We start from the raw sequence: 21,657 nt of genomic DNA, 5'->3' as shown, positions 1-21,657 counted from the left end.
CATCACAGCACCCAGCTTAGGCCTCAAGTCCAGGATCAACACATCTTTTGAGGGAGAAGGACACAATTCAACCCATAACAGGCAACTTCACATTTTCCCAGAACTCTCCTTACCTATAACCAGTTCATTAGGTACCTTTTTGCCTTCCAAGTGACTGTAGGCAGCAGCCTCACTGACTTGTCACTGACATGGTCCTCTTTCTCCAGGCTCTGCTGACAATCTCCTCAGGCCTCTGCTTGCCATCTGGTCCCAAAGCCAATACACTTGTGTTTGGGGTTTGGTACAGCAGCACCCCACCTCCAGGTACCAACTTCTGTCTCGGTCATCTATTTCTGTGTAAACCACCCCCAAACTTAGGCACTTATAATGACAGCTTATTATTTCTCCAATTATGCAGGTTGACTGGCTCAGCTGGGCGGTTCTGCTCCGTGTGGTATAGCTGGAGTCACTCATGTGACGGCATTCAGCTGGGAGGTCAGCTGGGGCTGCTCTGCCTGAGAGGGCCTCCCATCCTACAGGACACCCTGCACAGCCTCTCCTCAACGGACAGCCCGACCTCTTCATGTCATGGCTGTGGGCATCCAGGAGGAGCCTTACAGAGAGTGAAGCCTACAAGAGCATGTATTTACCAAGCCTTTGCTTGTGTCACTCTTGCTGATGCCCCATGACCAAGCCCAAATCAATATGGGGGTGGGGGGCTTAACCCCAGGGCGGGGTGATTAACAATGGCCTCCAAGAAAGCAGCAGCCACAGGCAGAGAGGAGTGGTTGGCCTGGGGCTAAAGTCCTGTCAAGGTTGGGAAGTTGGGATGGGAGGATGAGGCAGGGATTTAAGGATGGGGGGCCAAGCAGAGAATAGGGTACCTGGAATGGAGACTTGGGCAGCCCCCCCCAGGATGAACAGGCCCCAGGTGGGACTCCAAGAAGGGTGTTTTGGGGCAAGTGGTGAATCGGGCCATCAGAGACAAGAGGCGGGTCTGGACATATTGTTTCCAAGGACTTTGCGATTGGAGAGCACAGAGAGAGCCAAGCCCAAAAGCATGTCTCCAAGGAGACGGGGGGACAGAAGTGAGGAGGGGACAGGAAGGGGGGCCAGGAGTGTCAGGTGGAAAGTGTTTGAAGGAGCAGAATAAAGATGCCCCAGCTTGGCTCTCCAGGAAGGAGGGTATTTATAGGGAGTGCCCTTGGGGTGGATTTCTGTGGGAGGCAGGGTGAGAATGCTAGGTGGGGTTCAGGGTGGGGTGAGCAGTAGCCCAGGAGGACGGCCTCAGCTGACCTCCAGAAGGCCTGAGCTGAGGTGACCCATCAGAATTGTCCTGCCATGGCCAGAATGCCCCGGCCTCTGTACAGTCGTTGATGTGGCTGCTCCAGATGAGATGGCTCTGCAGCTGTGACAATCACCAAGGGCTGCCTGGTGACAGCACCCTCAGCAGCTGGGGCAACCAATTCTCCCAGAAGGGAGAGCGGGTGGTGTGTCTTCACATCCACTGTAGTCCCCCCTTCACTGCTCAGATCCACTTCTTCATAGATGCTCTGGACCACAGTGGGTGGTGGGGTTGCACTGGGCACTCAGGGTCTCATCTCCATGATCCGCCCCGCACTCCCCTCGCCCCCTACCACACTTGTCTGTTTACTGCCAGAAGCAGGCAGGGGAGGAGCCATGTGGGCCAGCAGGGCACACTCCCTGCTCCTGTCCCGTCCCAGGCCCTGCCTCCTCTCAATGGTTAGGTCAGCTCCCCTGCTGGGCAGGTCACTCCTCTTCCGGCCTCTTGGTCCTGGACACAGGGAGCCAGAGTGCCCTGGTAGTGGCTGTGACCCTCAGCTCAGTGGGACTGTGGCTGTGTCCCCTGGCAGAAGCGGTCCTCCTCTGGGACCAGGACATCTAAACCCACCACCTGGGAGCTGTGGGACAAGGAGCCCAAACTCCCAGTGGGTCACTGGGGGGACAGTGGGGAGCCACACCTGCTCCCACCCGTTGGTTCCTGGACCCATGTGGTCCACCTGCTGGACATTTTAGAGCAGTACCCCCTCCTGGACATATCTTCTGAAGAACACTCTTAAACCCACTACATGGCTTATTTGGGGTGCACGGCTCTTCCTCTTTCCCCGCCCACAGCACGTGCTCTGCTGTGTTAGGCTGTGACTTTAACTGAGTCACATGCCTCATGGCAGGAGGTGGGGACAGACCCTGAGGACATTGTAACACCTGGTCTGGAGAGGGAATGGCCCCTGCATCTCTTCAAGGAGAGGATGCTCTTATCGGTGGGTGGCACTTCTGTAGGCCCAGAGGGTTAGGGGGTCTGGAAGTCAAAGATGTTCAGGGACATCCACCCAGCTGTCCCCTTCCCATGTCAGGGCTTCACTCCTTCTCACCCAGGGTCTGTCTTGGCACTGCAGTCCTGCCTTCACTGTGAGTTTAACCTTCTTTGAAATGACACTCTCAATCCCTGGCAATACTCTTTGTTCAGAAATCTACTTTGTCTAGTATGAATATAGCCACCCCAGCTTTCTTTGGTGTTTATATGGTATAAACCTGTCCTTTTATTTTAGCCTTTTAAGTCTCTGTATTTAAGATTGGCTTATTGTAGGCAGCATATAATTGAGTCCTGCTTTTTTTTTTTTCTTGCTGAGGAAGATTCACCCTGAGCTAACATCTGTTGTTAATCTTTCTCTATTTTGTATGTGGGTCACTGCCACAGCATGGCCACCAACAAGTGCTACAGGTCCACCCTGGAGAAATGAACCCGGGACCCTGAAGTGGAGAGCACCAAACTTAACCACTAGGCCACAGGGCTGGCCCTGGGTCCTGCTTTTTTATACAACCTGACAATCTCTGCCTTTGAATTGGGATGCTAGATCATTTACATTTCATATGATTTGCAATGTGGTTGGGTTTGGATTGACCATCTTGCTGTTTGTTCTCTATGTGTCCCATCTGTTCTTGTTTCCCTTTTCCTCCTTTTCTGCCTTCTTTTGGATTCATTGAGAATTTTTATGATTTCTTTTCCTTGTTGGCTTATTAGCAGTAACTCTTGCTGTGCTATTTTAATGGTTTCTCTACTCCTTAGTGTGCATCTTCAGCTTATCACAGCCCACCCTCCAGTGCTCTATGCCACTTCACAAGCACAGTAACAACTTGGGCAGAGCGACCTTCCATTCCCCTCTGTCCCCCCCCCCAGCCCCGCCCCAGCCTCTGTGCTATCTTGTCACACATTTACCTCTGCATATACTACAAATCCCACATACATTATTTTTTATTTAATCGGTTGATCCTCTTTTAAATAATAAGAAACAAAGTCTTTATATCTACCCGCTTAGTTACAATTTCCATACCTTTCATTCCTTTGTGACAATCTAGATTCTCACCTGGTGTCATTTTCTTCTGTCTGTAGGACTGCTTTTAGGATTTCTTATAATTAGGGTCAGCTGGTGATGAATTCTTTCAGCTTTTGTGAGTCTGAAAAGTCTATTTAACCTAAGTTTTTGGGAGATATTTTCACTGGGCATAGAATTCTAGGTTGATGATGTTTTTCTTTAAAGAAGACTTCAAAGAGGTTGCTGCACCATCTGCTAGCTTGTTTTATTTCCCTGAGATGTCTGTCCTCGTCATTATCTTTGCTCCTTTGTACATAGCATGCATTGGGTTTTTTTCTCCCCTCTGGTTGCCTTTAATATTTCCTTTCATCATTTGATTATGATGTGCCTTGATGTGGTTTTTGTTCTGTAACATGTGCTTAGGGGTTGTTGACTTTGGATCTGTAAGTTTATAATTTTCATCAAATCTGGAAAAATTTTGCCCATCATTTCTACATTTTTTCCAATCCCTTCTCCCTTTCAGGAATCCTGTTGCTTCAAGTTCACTAATCTTCTGCAGTGTCTCATCTATCATTAATTCCATCCTATGTATTTTTTTAAAAAGTCTCAGGCAGTGTAATTTTCATTTCTACAAGTCCAGCTTAGGTTTTTTTAATATATCTTCCATGTCTCTACTTAACATGTTCAGTCTTTCCTCTAGCTTCTTGAATGGCTGGAATATAGTCATAACTGTTTTAATGTCCTTGTCTACTAATTTTGCCATCTGTGTCAATTCTTGGTCGGTTTTGATTGTTGATTTTTCTCCTTATTTTGACTAGTATTTTCCTGGTTCTTTGAATGCCTGGTAAGTTTTCATTGGAGGCCAGACACGAAGTTTACACTGTTGGGTTCCAGATAGTTGTGTCTTCCTATAAGTAATCCTGAGATTTGTTCTGGGATGCAGTTTAAGTTCCTTGGAAACAGTATAAGCCTTTCCAGTCTTGCTTTTAAGCTTCATTAAGAGGTCTCAGAGCAGTTTTAGTTTTTCCCACTATTGAAGACAGCCCTTCTGAATGCTTGACCTCATACCCTGTGAATTAGGAGGTTTTCCCCCCTGGCTGGTGGGATTAGGCACCATTCCTGGCCCTGCACGAGTTCCATGGATTGTTGCTTCTCATGCTTTCAGGTGGTTCTTTCCCAGACTCCAGAACTTGCCTCATGCTCGTGCACCAGTCATCCCTCTGCTGGACACCTGAGGGGACCCTTGGCAGACCTCGGGTCCTCTGGGCTGCAGACTCTGGCCATCCTGGCCCTCCCAGACACCCAGCTCCATCGTTGAACCTGCGGAGTCCACGTGGGCTGCCTACCTGTGCCACGGCCTGGATGCTCTCCAGGCAGTGACCTGGGGCAATGGTAGGGCTCATATTGCTTGTTTCCTGTCTCCCAGGAGTCACTGTCCTTCACTGCCTGATGTCCAGCATCTAGAGATTCATTGCTTCATATATTTTGTCCAGCTTTTCAGTTGTTTCAGGCAAGACAGTAAATCTGGTTTTCCATAACTGCCCTCTGTGCCAGAAGTGGACATCTGTTTAAGTTTCTTTGGAGCTCGGTACTCTAACAGTTGAGTCATGGGCCTGACCCTCACCTCTCTCTGCCCTCTGGCTGCAGAGATGGGAGCCTTCCTCAGTATATGCTGCCAAGGGGACTTCTGGCCTTCACCTTGGCCTTCAATGGCCAGTCAATGGCTTTCAACCTTTCATTCTTCTTCATTTTTTTCTTTTTTTTTGAGGAAGATTAGCCCTGAGCTAACATCTGCTGCCAATCCTCCTCTTTTTGCTGAGGAAGACTGGCCCTGAGCTAACATCATGCCCATCTTCCTCTACTTTATATGTGGGATGCCTGCCACAGCATGGCTTGCCAAGCACTGCCATGTCTGCACCTGGGATCTGAACCGGCAAATCTCGGGCCACCGAAGAGGAACGTGCGAACTTAACCACTGTGCCACCGGGCCGGCCCTTCATTATTCTTTCGTTGGAGCTTTGAGAGAGCTGCACAACAGCCACCCTCCCCCACTTCTCTATTGTGACCGATACCCCAGCACCTTCCAAACACCTGCTATGGCATCCAGCTGGTGTGTTCCCTTCCTGCTGTGTGATCCAGGCTCATCACTGGCAAAAGTTCTAACCTTTGGACCTTGGCCTTGTGCCCAGGCCCCTCTCTACTCCACCTACAGCAGTGATGGGTCCTCACTGCCAGCCAGGCTGGGAGCAAGCCTGCCCAAGCCCCTATTGCCTGCCTTCTCACACTGTTCCTGACCCCATGTTCCACAGTCTGGCTTCCCTGAGGAGGCCTGAGGCAGTGGTGTGCAGGACGTGCCATGTGATCAAGCCTGTGGAGAAGAGAGGAAGCAGGAGGGCCAAGGCCTCCCCACAACCCCCATGAGAGCTCTGGAGCCAGACGGCCAGCCAGAGGTTCCTGCATCAGGCCAAGATGGCCAGGCCGTCTACTTCTGCATCCATCAGTCACTGGATGCAGGCCACCACTGGAAGGCTGGGATATGGGGCCAGGGGCAAGCCCTGGAGCCTCTGACAGCTGAAGGTGTGCACTCTGAGCAGTGGGGCTAAAGTCCTTTCCTGGAGGGTGATATGGGCAAAGAAAAGCTCTAGAAGTCGCAATGGGAGATGGGAAGAAGCCACCTAGAGTTGAGAGGATGACCAGCTGCCCTAGGTGAGGAAGTGTGGTCCTCAGGGGGCCAGGTTCCTGTGAGAGTGAGAAAGAGGAGGGGAGGTGGCAAACCTCTCTTGAGGGCAGAGCTGGGGGAGACCTGGGTGCAGGGATTGGGGAGAGCATGCTCTGAGGCCTTGGTGGAGGAGGGTGATGTTCCAGAGCAAATGCTGAACATGTGCAACCCCACAGGGAGGCCAGGGAAGCGAAGTGGGAAAGTCCACACTGGATCAGGAATTACCAGGTAGCCAGACCACCCCACGCCAAGCTTTCGTGGCATGCAGGCAGGATGGCAGCCCACCGCCTGCTGCCAGAGCCTCCCCTGTGGTGGCCAGGCAGGCCCTGCCATCTTCCAGTCGCTCCCTGCCCCTCCTATTCCTCCTCCTCCCCCAGGGATCTCTCTCCTGATCCTCCAGCCTCTCCGTCCACTGTTTTCCTTTAAAACTCTCGCAAAGAACTGTGTTATAGAGGGACACATGTGTCCTGTGTCTTGGTAGGGGTGGGGGTTATAACAGCAAATGCATTTGTTAAAATGATGGAACTCTACACCTAAAGCATTTTACTGTATAGAAATTATATCTCAGGCTTAAAATGAAACCAGATCGAGGGGCTGAGCAGGCTGGGCAGTTGGACTCTTTGGAATGAGGCAGGACCTGGGCCACTTTGGGGCTGCTGGCCTTTCTGATGGCCAGCCGGAGACCCTGGACACAGGAGGTTGATGGGACACCCTCCCTGAGACAAGACTGGGGAGGACCCCATCACATCTAGTTCAGCGGGGCTGACTCAGAGGGGGAGACTGGGGCTCTCAAGTCTTTATTTACTAAGAAGAAAGTGATATTCTATGAGATGACTTCTGGGATTTGGAGGAGGGAGGGGGGCAAAAAGGAAACTAGGCTGGCTGTGAGCTCGTCTTGGGTGATGGTGGGCACTTGGGAGCTTGTCATTATCTGACTCTCTGCACTTCTGTGCATATTTGATCTTTTCCATACCAAAATACAAAAAAAAAATTACAACCCCCCCTGAAATTTGCATTTTGTTGTTTAATTTGTGTGTCTTTCCTAGTATGGTCTCATTTCTTTTGCAGTAAATTGCTTGTTAACCCCTTGTGTGTGTGTGTGGGGGGGGGGGGTCTCAGCACCTCTGTTCTGTAACGAGTCCATTTATACCAGTTACCCTACAATCAGAATATTAGCCGCTGTGACATTTAGTGCAAATACTCTCTACTGCTTTGATGTCTGCTGTGTTTTCCCTTGTCTTTTTCAAGTAGACATTTTCAACTGCGGTGTGGTCTACCCTCTCCCTTGTAGCTCTGAAGCTCCCACCTCAGCAGGGACAGGGGCTGCCTCATGCCCTAGTCTCCATGAGCCCCTCCTAGCACACACAGCCTGTTTTGGAGTAAGGGTCCCCAATCCTGAAGCCCTCCCTTGGAGCCAGTCACCCACAACCCTCCCGTGTCCTCAGGCCTGTTGCTCACCTTCGCTCTCCTGCAGGAACCCCGGCTCCCCTCCACCCTGCTCCCTTCCTGCCAGCCTTCTCTGGGGGCTGCTTTTTCTCTCCCCACCTTGCCACCCTGGCCTGGAAGTGGGGCACCCACCCCTGTTCCTTGCTGTGGCCTGCAGCCCCCTCTCCTCTCCTCTCCCTAAGAGTCCTCGCTGACATGAGCCATCAGCTGCACCAACCACCACACTGGCCCTTGCTGTGGGCATCACCCATCGCTGTGTCGGGTCTGAATTCCTGGTGGTCTCAATATTCTCAGAGACCACCTCAACTCCCTGCCCCTCAGTCTTGACCTCTTCTTCCTGCCAATGGCCTTGTCTTCTGCCCCAATTATGTCCTCAACCATGTCACCACCAGAACTCCCCCCCACCCCACCCCAGCATTCAATTAAACACGCAGTTCTCTGACCACCACTCCCTTCCCAGCTCACTCCCGAAAACCCTGACTCCAGCACTCCAGAGGCCACCATGTGCATCCTTACCCCCTCCTCACTCGGTTTAGATTCCACAATTACTGCCACCCCTCCCCTGCACGTGTCCTTGACTCAGATGCCCCTCTCAGCATCTCACCTGGCAAAACCCCAAACCTGGACAAACCCAACCCCTCTGCTCACCCCTACTGGTCTCCCTGCTGCTCCTCAAAGACATACAATCCCAACCCCTTTGGAGTAGAGGCCAAAACCCACAACTGCCTCCTAGGCCTGGTCTCTGCCCTCTTCCTCTTCTCCTGCCTCAATTTGTTACTGCTGCCCCTTCCTGCACCCACCCCTCTCCCTAGCGCTTCCACCCACACGCCTCCCACTGTGGCCTCAGGACCTTCGCAAAGGGTTGTTTCCCCCAGTACTGTTGAGTCTCAGTAGCTCTCCACTGCCTAACTCCATCCCAAGTCCTGCCCCTCCTGCTCTCATCATCCAAACTGTCACCTAGTCTACTCATCTTTCTGGTTAGCATCTGTGTCCTCTGCTGGATTGTGGGATCTAGGAGCACAGGGGCCAGTGTCTGTTGCCCCCTGCCTTGAACAGGCACTGCAGAGCACAGATGGGTGTTCAATACAGTTCTTCTGTTGGGAGAAGGCAGAAATGGCTCCAGACACACTCACGTCTGCAAGTCCTTGGTTAACTGTACACACATCAACTCCAGCCTGTGCTTGCTGAAGCCCACATGAAGGGTGCAGTGATTTTCGAATCCTGAGCTACAATGGGAAGGGGCTGCTCAGAGCTGTGAGTCCCACCTCCCAGATGGAGAACTGGGGGCTGAGCCAGAACTAGCAGGTCAGGGCAGCCCATTATGCACACAAGACCCCAAATGGCTTCTAGGAAGGCAAGATACCCCATCCCCCAATCTGCAGTAGAAGAGAAGGCTGGGGGCAGGGGACTGGGGTGCCAAGGAGCCAGACCAAAGGAGGCAGCTAGGGAGTGGGGTGCTCAGAAGGAGGGGTGGACCCTCTAGGCTAAGCTGGGCTGGGTTGGAGCCCTAATAGGGCAGAGTGGGGTGAGAAGGTGACCACAGGGCCCACTGGTGGGCACACACAGGCCTCCTGGCTCTGCAGGGGGCAGGGTGCTTGGTACACAACACTGGGAGTCTCCCCCTTAAAGCCTGGCCTTTTGGCAACATGGGACTACCCAGAGCTGGAGGTGGCACACCCAGAAGCAGAGGGAGAAAGAGGGACATAGAATCAACACAGCATCCCCCATCCCACATGGATAAGGGGTTGGGCCCAGCTACAACCTGAACCAGGAGAGGGGAGTGCAGTCCCTGAGGCCCAGAGGCTCTGTGGGGGTGGAGAGGCCAAGCCCAGTCAGTGCCTATGCTCGGGTGTTGGCGTGTCCCACAACTGGCTAGGTCTGCTGGAGGACAAACTGGCCTTGCCTCAGGATCCCAGTCTCCTCTCTTGCAGCAAAACCCCCCATGCCTCAGGCTCTCAATGGGAGAGACTCAAGGTGGCCTCCAGTGGAGGAAGGCTGAAACTTTCCAAAAGCCTGAGAATCTCCAACTGTCCTTCCCCAGCCTCTTTTAGCTGGACCCCAGGACGGGCACAGCGACCTTGGGATGGGGGGGTGGGAGCAGGATGCTCCAACGGCGGTGGCGTGAGGAGGTCCAAGTAATTGAGCCACATGTGCGCTCTGCACCCGGGGCTGCTGCAGACTGATGGCCAAGGCCTGGGCCCAGCTGCCCTTCCCCGCCGGGTGCCCCGAGGGGCTATGGGCTCCACCCGAGTGAGCAGGAGCAAGGGCGGCCCGAATGGTCCCCTCGAGAGCGCCTGGCTGTGGGACACCTGTGTCCGCGCTCTGACGTCTCGTCCGTCAAGACCGTTGGGCCAAAGGGGTGGGGAAGTTGACAGAGAGAGGCAGGGACGGGGACAGCGAGCCAGGGGATGGAGGGACTGAGAGTTCGAATGGAGAGACAGAGAAAGGAGGGAAGAGTGAAGGGCGATCGAAGAAGGGGACTGAGGAAAGAAGTGGAGAGTGAGGGACAGAGGACCTGGCGGGGAGGAGGAGGCGGGGCAGGAGGACGGGGTAGGGAGTGTGGAAGAATGAGGAAGGGGGCGGAGGAACAAAAGTACAGAGACAGAGCGACAGGGTGACTGAGACTAATGGAGGGGACAGGGATGTGGTCGGGAACAGAGATGGGGCGGATGGTCTGGGAGGAGGCGGGGAGCGCGGGGTGAAGGGATTGCGTCCGGCACATCCCGCCGGAGCCCCGAGGGTTCGCCAGGTAATTAGCCCTCGGTCCAGATGGGCCCCCCAGTATAGCAATCAAAATGGTAATTGGCCCCGCGCCTCCGGCTGCGCCTCGGCCCGGCCCCCCTGGGAGGGAACAGGGACGAGCGGTTCGGCCGAGGGGGATCCCCCGTCCCCGCCCCCATTGCGGGCCTCGCCGGCTGCGGCTCTGCGATAAGGGGGCGGCCGCACCCCGCCCCCGCCCCTCGGGAGCAAGTGACACGCAAGATGAATATCTCGCCGCTGCCGCTGCCCAGGCCGCCGCCACAAAGCCGGCTGTGGTCTCCGCCGCGCCCCCCGCGCCGGGCTGGCTCGCTCACACCGGATCTCCAGCTCTCTTGGTTCCCGTGCCGAGACGCGGAGGAAGCGCCGCGCAAGCGGGTGGAGGCTGGGCGCCGAGCTCCGCACTCCTAGCAAGCCCCCGCTTGCGCGCCCCCGGTGTGGCCCGCCCGCCGCGCGCTCCCGGCCGGTGTCCGCGGGCCCGCCGGGCCGCCCCGCACAAGGTCACCGCGTGCAGCGACCGGTGTACGCGCGCGTTCCCCTTGCGCGCGCTCTCGGCTCGACCGCGCCCGCACACTCCCCGGAGCCACCCCTGCGACCTTGGTCCCCAGCGACAGCGGGCCGCGTGGGGGCGCGCTCCGAACGTGCAAGCCCGAACCACCGGGAGGGAGCGGGTGAGAGGACAATGGCGGCGCCGGGCCCTAATTAGGGACATATGTCCCCGCGCGCGACCATTGTGCGGCCCGGAACCCCCTGCACCCCGGAGCCCCGCCATTGGCCGCTGTGCCTGACGTCATGGGGGCTGCAAACTCGGGGCGGGCGGCCGCGGGAAGGGTTATCCGCCTGGTTGCGGGGCCGCCTTGGGGAGCTGCAGTGGCGCGGAAGGGCGGAAAACCACCAATGAAGCCGAATTTCTGGAGCAAGGGCATGGCAGCCCCTCTCCCCCTCCGCTGCGCTCGACATCCGCCCCTTGGGAGAGAGGAGGGGTGGAGGGAGGCCTCTTCAGCGCGCACGGGGTCAGCCCGGGTGACCGAGTGGCAGGGAGACACTGCGGCAACAGGGTGCGCGCATTGCTTCTACAGTGCGCTTTCGCTGCCTCAGCATTCGCTCCTTCGCCTCCGGCCTCCTCCACCCGCCCCCGCCTCCACACTCGAAAGCTAGGCAGGCTGGACCAGACTGGGGTCCGCCCTTCCTTCCTCCCCAAAAGATCCCAAGTCCGGGGCTCGTGGGTCCCAGGTCTGTTTCCACCTTTGCCCCTACTCCTGACAATGCCGCGGACCGCTGGGCTTCCATTCCGGGAGCTGCTCAGGGGAACTCCACACATGCCGGGGCCGCGGCATCCCCAAGACCCCTCCCAGGAGACCCTTGCCGGGGCCGGGCGCAGCGCAGCCATTTCCGCCGGCCTCTGTCCCCTCCCCTCCCTCCCCCTCCCGCAGCTCCTGGGCTTTAAAAGCCAGAGGCTGGGCCTGGCCGCAGGCAGAGGCGGCCGCGGGCGCAGGAGGCTGGGCCCAGGAGCTGTCCGAGCGCCGAGCCCCGCCCCCGAAGCCCCCGTACCTCCCTCCTTCCTTCCCTCGGCCCGCCCTACTGCGCACCCCTCCCCCCGAGGACCCCCGCCCCCCGCCCGCCGCCCGCCGCCCGCCGCCCGCCGCCGCCGCCGCCGCCGCCACCGCTCGTTCCGGCTGCAGAACAATAAAGCAAGCCTCCCAGAGACCCCCGCCGAGGACCCCCGCCCGGCGGCCGAGCCTCCGCGGCCCGCCCCTCGCCGCCCGCGCGGGCTGAGCGCGCCCGGTCGCTGGCCGAGGTGCTGGCCGGGCCGGCGCTGGCCGCGGTGCTGAAGCTGCTGGCGCTCCCGCCGTCGCCGCGTTCTCCGGGCCCGGCGCCGCCACCCCCGGGGCCATGGGGGGTCGCTGACTGAGGCTCCGCCGCGGCGGCGGGGGGGGAGGGGAAGGGGGCCGCGGAGCCGGGCCAGCCCTGCACCCACTCGCAGCCTCCGGGCCCGGGACGGAGCCGCTTCCCCCCTCCCCGCCCCCCCAGCCTCCTCCCCCGCCTGTCCAGGGGCGGCACTGCGGGCTGGGAAGCCGGGACCAGAGGAGGGAAGGAAGGAAGAGAAGAGAAGGAAGAGAAGAGAAGAGAAGGAAGAGAAGAGGAGAGGAGAGGAGAGGAGAAGGAAGGAGAAGGAAGGAGAAGAGGAGGGATTCTGAGGAGCAGAAGAGAAAACGCAGGGCAGACAGGCAGGCAGGCAGGAGGAGAGAAGACGGCACTCCAGCGGCAGCATTCAAAGGCCAGAGTGGGGACCCGTGCTGCCTCCATCGCTCCTCGGATGGTGACGGGGCCCCGCCGCGGCCGCAGCCCCCCCGCGCCCTGGCTCCGTAGGCCCGCAGCGCCGGAGCCCCGCAGGAATCATGCCCAGGTCCTTCCTGGTCAAGAAGGTCAAACTTGACACGTTCTCCTCGGCAGACCTCGAGAGCTCTTACGGGCGTGCCCGCAGCGACCTCGGCGTGCGACTGCACGAGAAAGGTGCGAGCTAGGCTGGGGCTGGGGGTGGTGGTGAGGGGCCCACGGCAATGCTGGAAGGGATGGAGAGCCAGAGTGTGGGGGTGGAGGGGGAAAGGGCCCCAGGAAATAGACCCGAGGGAACCAGGACTAGCAGGAGTTGGTGGCTGGAGCCAACTGTGGAGGGAGATGGAGATGGGGGGTGGAGAGGGGAACGCAGAGGCAGTCCAGAACCCGGCCAAGGTTGGGTAGGGAGAGTGTCAATGCAGGAGAGAGGGTGGGAGCAGGGGCCAGGAACAGGAGGTCCCTGAAGGTACACACTGACCCACACGCTGACCCATGACGGGACAAACACAGCCACATGGACAACTGCTGACATGACAGGACCTAGCCATGCATGCAGATCCACACCTAGAAACCTGGACCTGCCTCAGTACCCTTTTTTCTTCTTTGGCTACACCCCCAGGACCCTTTGCTAGGGCCAGCAGGGGAGTACTGTGAGCTCCAGGGAGTAGGCATGGGGTCTAGTGTGGGCCGCCCACCTGTCAGGGCAAAGGTACCAGCAGAGGCAGCAGCAGTGTCTTCTCTGAAGCCAGGGTCAGGGAGAAGGGTGTCGGCAGGCAGGCGGGCTGTGGTCAGGGGAGGCTCTTTGTGTAAGGGTGTCCAAGTTCAAGGACAACTGTTAACACGCAGGCAAAGGGGCTGGGAGTGCCAGCGTGGGGTGGCAGAACAAGTGTGACCTGCAGGAGCCTGTGTGTGAGCCTATGTGCGCCCATGTGACTGCGTGTGACCATGTGACTGTGTGCGCTTATGTGTGACCCTGTATGAGTGTGTGCCTGCCTGTGTGCCACTACATGGGACCATGTGACTCTGAGGCCACTGTGCATCCATGTGACTGGCGACCCTGGCTGAGAGTTTGTCCGGGTGGTTGCATGTGTGACCCTGCATGAGTAGGTGGTGTGTGCCAAGATCAGCGTGCAGCCCACCGTGTGAGGGGACTCCACGGTTGATGGTGGCTGGGAAGCTGGGTGTGACCACGAAGAAGCCAGAGCCTGCATGGTGTGGGGTGTGCATTTGTGACTTTGAGGTTGTGAGATCCATCTTGTGCCTTGAGAACAACTGCGTTACTGGCATGAATGATGCTGCCTGCCTGCCTGCAGTTTGTCCCTGTGAAGGTGTCCCCTGGTGGACGCCCTGGCACTCTCTCCAACACAGCGTCTCCCTGGTCGCCTGTCCTGGGGCTTGGGAAGGCTGCCACAAGGGGTTAGGGCCTGGAGGAAGAGGGCAATGTGGAACAAGGTAGGACCCAAGGGTGCAGGATGATTGAAGGGAGTGGGGAGAAGCAGAGTGGATGGAGGGAGATAGGGCTGGAGTGGGAAGGGGGTCAAGTCCAGTGAGGAGTGGGAGACCTGGGAGATGAGAGGGAGGTGCTAGTGAGGGCTAGAGGGGCTGCTGGAGGTAGTTGTCTCCAGGGCTTTTTGGGGAACCTAGAGGACCAGAGAGGGGCAGCATGAGATGGGGCGCAGGTTCTGGGGGCTCGGGGGAAGAGCTGGTGGGAACCCCGAGACGCAAGAGAGATGGGGTCCCTGGGCGGGCGGTCCTGGCTTTGTGCGCTGCGGGTCTGCAGTGTGTTGCATAATCAGGGAAAACTGCTGAAGTGGGGAGAAGCCGAGGGTGGGGGAGGGGGAGGGGAAGAGAGGGGGAAGGGGAAGGAGGGCGAGGGAAGCGCCGCCCCTCCCCCCTGACCTTGAGGCTCTGAGGAAGGGGGGCATTCTCGCCCGAAGATGCGCCTCTTTCCCCCGCTTCGAGGGTGGGGCAGGCGCGGGGGGAGGGGGGCGGCGGGGCGGAGCCCGGCCGAGCCCTGTCTCATCTCTCCTCTGCTCTCTTCCCCTCCCTGCCGTCTGCATACTCCCTGTCCCGCGGCCCCTCGGCCCTTCTCCTTTGTCCTTCCCCCCTTCCCTCCTTCCCCGACCCCGGTGTCTCCTACTGCCCGCCCGTGTGTGTGTCTCGCCCGCTGCCCGGTTGCCCTCCCGCTGTCTGCCCGTCTGTCCGCCTCGGCCCTCAGGATACCTCAACGACTACTCGGGGCCCGCCTCCGTCTACGATGGCGATGCCGAGGCGGCCTTGCTCAAAGGGCCGTCCCCAGAGCCCATGTACGCTGCAGCCGTGCGGGGAGAGCTGGGCCCGGCGGCCGTGGGCTCGGCGCCGCCGCCCACCCCGCGCCCGGAGCTGGCTACAGCCGCGGGCGGCTACATCAACGGCGACGCGGCCGTCAGCGAGGGCTACGCAGCTGACGCCTTCTTCATCACCGACGGCCGCTCGCGCCGTAAGGCCGCCAACGCCAACGCCGCCGCCGCCCCTTCCACGGCCTCTGCGGCGGCCTCCGACACCGAGAGCGGAGGCGGGGCCGGGGCGGGCGCGAGCGGTGCGGGGTCGGGGCCCGGGGGTAGGGGCGGCGCGCGCTCGGGGGCGGGCACCGAGGCGCGCGCGGGCACCGGGGCCGGCGGCGCAGGGGGCCGGCACGCATGCGGCGAGTGCGGCAAAACGTACGCCACCTCGTCGAACCTGAGCCGCCACAAGCAGACGCACCGCAGCCTGGACAGTCAGCTGGCGCGGCGCTGCCCGACGTGCGGCAAGGTGTACGTGTCCATGCCGGCCATGGCCATGCACCTGCTCACGCACGACCTGCGCCACAAGTGCGGCGTGTGCGGCAAGGCCTTCTCGAGGCCCTGGCTGCTACAGGGCCACATGCGCTCCCATACCGGCGAGAAGCCCTTCGGCTGCGCGCACTGCGGCAAGGCCTTCGCTGACCGCTCCAACCTACGCGCGCACATGCAGACGCACTCGGCCTTCAAGCACTTCCAGTGCAAGCGCTGCAAGAAGAGCTTCGCGCTCAAGTCCTATCTCAACAAGCACTACGAGTCGGCCTGCTTCAAGGGCGGGGCCGGCGGCGGCGGCGGCGGCCCCGCAGCCCCGGCGCCCGCTGCGCCGCCGCAGCTCAGCCCTGTGCAGGCCTAGGGCGGCGGTGCCTCCGCCAGCCGGGTCGGCTCTCAGCAATACGGGCCCCCAGGGAAGTCTCCGCTGGCGCCCGGGCGGAGGGGCGGGAGGGCAGGCCCCTCCTCACAGCAATAGGGGGAGGGGGTCCGGCTCCGCCCCGCCCGCCAGGGGCCTTGCCGGCCCCTTCAAGCAATAGGGTCCCGAGGGGAGACCCACCGCGAGCCCCCTACCTTCCCCTCCAGGGTGCCCCAGGCTTTTTCCCAGCAATAGGGTCGAGGAGACCCGGAACCGAACCTCATCTCCGAGTTAGGTCTCTGAAGACGGGGGTGGAGTGAGGTAGGGAGCGCCCCCTTTCTCCCTCCTCTGTGCCCCTAGATTGCGTCTTAGAGACTCAGGTCCTCCCCACCCCTCCCCAAGCCTTCCAGGGCCAGGCCTGCGGCCTAGACGTCCAGGGAGCCGGCCCCTCCCCGGCAGCAGACCGGGAGAGGAGCAGGAGGGAGGGGGCCTGCAGAGGCATCCTTACTCCTCAGTCTTCGCTGAACCCCGCGAGTGTTAGACGCATTGGGGATCGGGGAGGGGGCGGATGGCGGCACCCCTCTCCCTTGGGTTCCTTCTGGGGCCTCAGTCCGAGCCGCTCTCCTACCCTCGCCTCGCATCCTCTGCCAAATCCGAATTCTTCCGGCCCAGCTTCTCGGGCTCTGTCCTCCATAACGAATAATAATGACGCATATCGAATCGCATGGACTTATCCGACCTCCTCAGACCCCGCTCCCGCCCTGCCCCGGGGCTCCCTCCCCTCGTACCCGGGCATTTGGTGTTAGAGGACGGATTCCTGGCGCCCGGCAGGCAGACCTGGGCACGGCCCTCTACACACCCCTCCGTATTCGCTTTGCGGGTAAAGCCCCTTGGGGGGATTGCGGATGCGTCGGGTTTCTTTCTTTTTGTATTCGTACGTTTTATTTATGAACGATTGCACTCGGGTCAGGGAACGGCCGCTGAGGCCCATATCCTTCCAGCCGACGCCCGGGGCTTGGGACTTCCAGGATCTTTCCCCGCCCTTGAACCCCGCCCCAACCTGGGCTCCGCCCCCTGGGGGGCCTCAGGCCACGCCCCTCATAGGCCCGCCCCTCTCTTGAACCCCGGCCCCGCCCCCACTCTGTTGCCAACTTTCGCGCGTCTATGCCAAAGCCTCAGCGGCGACACCGCCCCAAGGGCCCGCCCCATTGGCCGCCGCCTTTGTGACGTCACTGCATGCAGCCCCCCCCCCCCCACACACACACCCCGCCCCAACCCTTCCCCTGTCCCTTCCCGGGGCTGCCCGCTCCCTCTCCCTCTTAGTTAGTCCGACGCCGACTATAGAGCAATAATGCGCACTGCATGCGAAGCTGCCGCCGCCTCTAGAGTTACTGAGAATCAGGTATCCCCTTGCCCTGTCCTCCCCATAGGCCCCTAGATCAGGGACGCTGCGCGGGGCCGCACGCGCAGACTTTCTCCCCCCTCCTCCTCCCTAACCCCCCACGGCAGAGCCCGGCGGGTGTAATGGTTCCAGGGGCAGGGGCGGGGTGGTTGCCCCCAAGACCCCTCCTTCAATCGTCCATCACCCACCGACCGTTCGTTAGGCACCTACTATGTGCCAGGCCTGTTGCTGAGTCCGCCAGGACACAGCGACCTGTGGGGGGTGGGGTGGTGCATGTTTGTGACAGGGGCCCAGCCTGCTTTGTTGAGCCAGGGATGGCCAAAGATGCAGAGAGAGGCCAGGTCCCTAGGCCCAACCGTGACCCCCTCACTTCTCCTCACCCCAGCCCGGGTCCAGTGCTGGGCACAGCCGGGCTCTACCTTTGACTGGGCCTGGCGTTCTCAGCTCAGGTGTCACAGACCCAGGGCCCCAAGGCCTGGTGCCACCAGGGCCACCCATACTGACTCCCAGTCCTTCCATCCCCTGGCCACCACAGCTCTGCAGTGTTAGGTCAGGGCCCCAGGCCAGACGCAAAAGTGCACTCTGGAGTGTATGACCTGGCCAGCCATCTCCATGGGCACCAAGCCCACTGGCACCCAGCTACACCCACAGGGTGGACCAAGGGCCCAGCACAGCAGGGCCCGCATCCAAAACCCCCTATACCCCAGCTCAGTGCCCACACAGCTCCCAAGCTGGGGCCAGCCTGCCCAGCTGGGCACACCCGCATGCACATGCACACACAGGCGCCCCCCCCACACCCCCGCCTGTCTACCTACCTAAGGAGAGGGGCCATGGGCTGGCCAGGGTCTCCCCTTCTCCCCACACCCCACCGCCGTGGAAAGCCATGGGCCCCCTCCTGCCCCCATAACTAAGCAGCACAATAACCGACTTAGCAAATTCAGGTAGAACGATTAGGTAGCACCTATTTTGTACTGACTCTACGAGTAGGGCCCGAGATGTGGGGGCCCTCAGGTGGGGGCTGTGGCCGCCGGCCTGCCCTGCCCCCACCCCCGCCTGCGCCCCGCCGCCTTGTACACACTCCCACCCGGAACAGGCCGGGATTTTTACTCGGGCCGTGCCCCTCTTCTGCCCCCGTTTGGGGCCGGGCCGGCTGGACAGACGGACGGACGGACAGACCTCCTTCCTAAGCACAATAGCACCAGCTCCCCGGAGCGCCGCACCTCCATGAGGAGAATAAATGCCACTCTTGATAGAACTTGGAGTGTCGGGCTGATGTATCCAGGGCTGGGCCCATGCTGCAGGGGGTGCTGGTGATGTCTGGGGGGCGTCTTCCCGGCCTACCCATGCAGCCCTGAGGTCACGTCACTGCTGTTTCCTAACATTTGCCTGTGTCCCCTTTTGCCAGAGGGCTGTCCTCTTCCACCTGGGAGGGCTGGCTTGGCAGGCCAAGCCTCAGGAGCACCCCCTGAAGGCAAAGCAGTTGGCATTTCTCCTGTGGCAGGTGAATCTGCTCTGTGCCAGGAACTGGGAGAGCTAAGGGACTCCAGGCTGAAGTCAGGCCCAGGCCAGGACTGATCTAGAATGGCCAGAGTAGGTATAGCAGGGCCTGCAGTTCTATGGCCTGGAGTGCCCCCACTCTCCCCCACTCTCCCTGTAGGGGCTTCTGCTGCCCCTGCAGGCCTGACAGCCACCAGCAAGCTCTCCTCAATGCTATTGGAGAAAATGGGGACAGCAAGGGTGTGAAGTCTGGCACATCATGACCCCCAGACTCAGAGGATATGTTCCTCCACTGTCTGAGGAGGCCTCCATGGACAGCTGGGCCAGGCTAGTTTTGGGGAGGAGGTGCCCAAGGGGCAGAGAGGCTCTCACAGCCACCCACAGCCCTTGACTCTAGACAGGATGAGTTAAATAAATTGATTAAGCAATGCTCCCTGGCACCTAGGTAAGCAGGCATGAGCTGAGAGGCCCAAAGTCTTTGGAGACACGTGGTCAAACCAGGTGAGCCCAGGGCAAGCACAGCTGTCTACACCCTGCCAGGGGACAGGCCTGCCCAGACTCCATCCCAGTGGACAGCAGGGGAGCCTGACCTGCAGCAGGTCATAGCTTGCGATCCTGCTGCTCAGGGTGGGGACTTACATGGGGGTAGGCACCGCCTTCTAGGGAGCACTGTCAGCAGTATCAGCCTCAGGAGTGAAAACACTGGTATTGGTATAGGACAAGGCCAGGCTTTCCTGCCCAGGGATCCTTGACTTTCACTATCCCCAGCCTGGGAAGGCAACATCGCCCAATTTGCATATGAAGAACCTGAGCCTCAGGAAGAGAAGCAGCTTGTCCAAGGGCTGCCTTTGACATAAGCCCTGCCTCAATACCCCACCCACCCTACACCTGGATTCACACCTGGGTGGGCACCAATGGCAGGGAGGAAGGCTAGTAGATGCCTCTCCTTCCCAGGGCTCCACAGCTTTGGGGTCTGGACTGGCTGTTTCTGCTTCTCTAGGACTCTAAGGGTCTGTGGGGGTGGAGGATGGAGGCTCCTTCCCTGAGACCTAGGATGAGCCGGCCCCTCAGCCTCCACAGGTATCATGGACAGAGAATGGGCTGCACAGGCTGCTGATCATCATGTCTCGTTTACCCCCACTGGCCACACCCCTCGCAAGTCTCCGTGGTCTGCCCACAGCAGCTCCGCCCTGCAGTCAGTCCGAGGCCCTTTCTAAATCCCGAACTCCTTCCAGCGCTTTATTCTTCCAGGCCTGCAAGGCTCCTCACTCCGAGCCCTGGCCCCCCATCTCTTTCTGCCCCCGGCAGGAAGCTATCCACTGAGCTTTCTTCGACAACCTCTCACACACACCTTTGTCCCCAACTAACCCCGGATCCCTTGACCTTTCCCCTTCCCCCTGATATGAGGGCCGCACCTCGCCCTGGATCCGGACCTCCTGGGGCTGAGGGGAGCCTGGCACGCCCAGGCCCCGCCTCCCCGCCATAGGCCCCGCCTCCCAAAGGCCCGCCCCGCCGACGGTACCGAGGCTCTTCCTTGTTGGTGGGCTCAGGGTCCGTGCCTTCCCATTAGCTTGCAGCTCTCCTCTCCTCGCCCTCAACGCCAGTGCTGGAACCTTGGCTCCCCACCACCCCACCCCCGGCCGGACTGGACCTCCCTACTAGCCCCCGTCCACTCTGGTCGCCTCACTCCCGCTGCTACTTGCCCGCCGACAGTTTGGAGTCGGGAAATGGACACAGGCAGCCGCCTCCAACACGACTTTTCACTCTTCATTGGCTACTGGGCTCAGCCTCTCCCGGCCTACTGGCAGCCTTAGCCTTCAATCTTCTCTGCCAATCCGCGTGCCAGCCCCGGTCGGCCTTTTAGTTCTTGGCTCTGTATTGGAGGATGGCATGGCCAGGAGGCGCGCAGCCGGCACTGCGCTACCATGCGGGGTTTCCTGCGCCACCTGGGAGATGGGGTGGGGAGGGAGTGGCAGGGCTCCCAGGGCTCGCCCCTACGCTCCGGGCTCCGGAGAGGACCCTCTCTTTCGTCTGCCCTTCCTTGGGATCAGTACTCAGAAAGACCTAGCGCAGCCTCCTTGATGAACAGATAAACGTTCTGGGAGACAGGATAGGAGACAAGGCTGGTCCTGACCCACGAGGCCGGGCTGCGTGGGCACACAGGAGGGGCTCTCCCGCCCAGTTAGGGTGGCCCCTTCAGCAGGCTACTCGAAGACATCTGTCAGGTAGCGCCAGCCTGCCGGATAGGGACGGATGCCAGGCTTGCGTCAGCCCCAGATGGCCCGGTGGCAGCAAGCACATGGAGCCTGGGCGCTGTTGGTGGAGGTGGTGGGGCAGGGGCGAGCCTTGTGGAAAGGCAGTGGCCAGTCCATAGGAGAGGACGCTAACCTTAGGCTGAACCTCTTGGTTTATTTGCTTCCAGAGAGGCACTCTTCTGGGTCCTGCTCACCTCAGGGGAGTGAATGGCTAATGGGTTCTGCTGCTAGAGGTGTTTCTTGGGTAAACTAGGCCTGAGCCCCCAGTGAAGCCTTGCGCTCTGAAATCCAGGATCCTCACGCTCATGCCCTTTGCAAGAAGCGTGTCAATTCAGTGTGACATGGACTTGCCTGCCTGCGAGTTGCACTGTATGGTTATTACGGTGGATTAGTTGCTTCGTTTAACGACTGGAGGTTGCAGACTGTGAAATGCCCCGGAAGCCTCTGGGTCCTCACTGTCTGGCACCCCAGGCTCCCCACGCCCTTGCTAAACTGGCCCAGACCAGGGAGGCCCTGCAATTCTGCAGAGGTGGGCGGAAGGGGGGCTGGGTGGAGGGGGACCGCCAGAATGTGGCTACTGCAGGGGAACCTGAACCTTCACCCGTCCCCTGTTGGGCCCTGTCGGGGGAGCGTTGGCAGCCCTGAAAGTTGGCGGGCAGGGCGGGTGTCTCGGGGATGCAGGATGGTACCTTTCTCCCGCTCTGTCCTCAGGTCTGGTACTTGTATGAATGACCTATTAACTTGTAAAGCCTCAAAACGAGTTTC

The 21,657-nt window shown here is 59.7% G+C and overlaps 1 protein-coding gene across 2 annotated transcripts; it reads left to right on the top strand.

The window, feature by feature from the left end:
- Positions 1-10,832: 10,832 nt before the first annotated feature.
- On the top strand, positions 10,833-18,413 carry SCRT1 (scratch family transcriptional repressor 1). 2 transcript variants are annotated; one of them, XM_044780933.2, is made up of 2 exons: positions 10,833-12,750; positions 14,792-18,413. In XM_044780933.2, exons 1-2 carry the CDS (start codon positions 12,636-12,638, stop codon positions 15,742-15,744), a joined length of 1,068 nt encoding a protein of 355 aa, XP_044636868.1. In that variant the 5' UTR covers positions 10,833-12,635; the 3' UTR covers positions 15,745-18,413. The 2 variants fall into 2 exon arrangements, with proteins under 2 accessions (XP_044636868.1, XP_070337987.1); XM_070481886.1 differs by lacking the exon at positions 10,833-12,750 and adding an exon at positions 12,862-14,025.
- Positions 18,414-21,657: the final 3,244 nt, after the last annotated feature.

This window comes from Equus asinus, chromosome 12 (genome assembly GCF_041296235.1).
Source record: "Equus asinus isolate D_3611 breed Donkey chromosome 12, EquAss-T2T_v2, whole genome shotgun sequence".
Classification (NCBI taxonomy): domain Eukaryota; kingdom Metazoa; phylum Chordata; class Mammalia; order Perissodactyla; family Equidae; genus Equus; species Equus asinus.
The sequence above is the reverse complement of the archived record's forward strand: the minus strand, read 5'-3'. Positions and strand labels throughout refer to the sequence as shown.

Coding starts and splice junctions, on each gene's coding strand:
- SCRT1 (XM_044780933.2), top strand. CDS start 12,636: ATGCCCAGGTCCTTCCTGGTCAAGAAGGTCAAACTTGACACGTTCTCC. Junction 12,751..14,791: donor CGTGCGACTGCACGAGAAAG/GTGCGAGCTAGG, acceptor CTCGGCCCTCAG/GATACCTCAACGACTACTCG.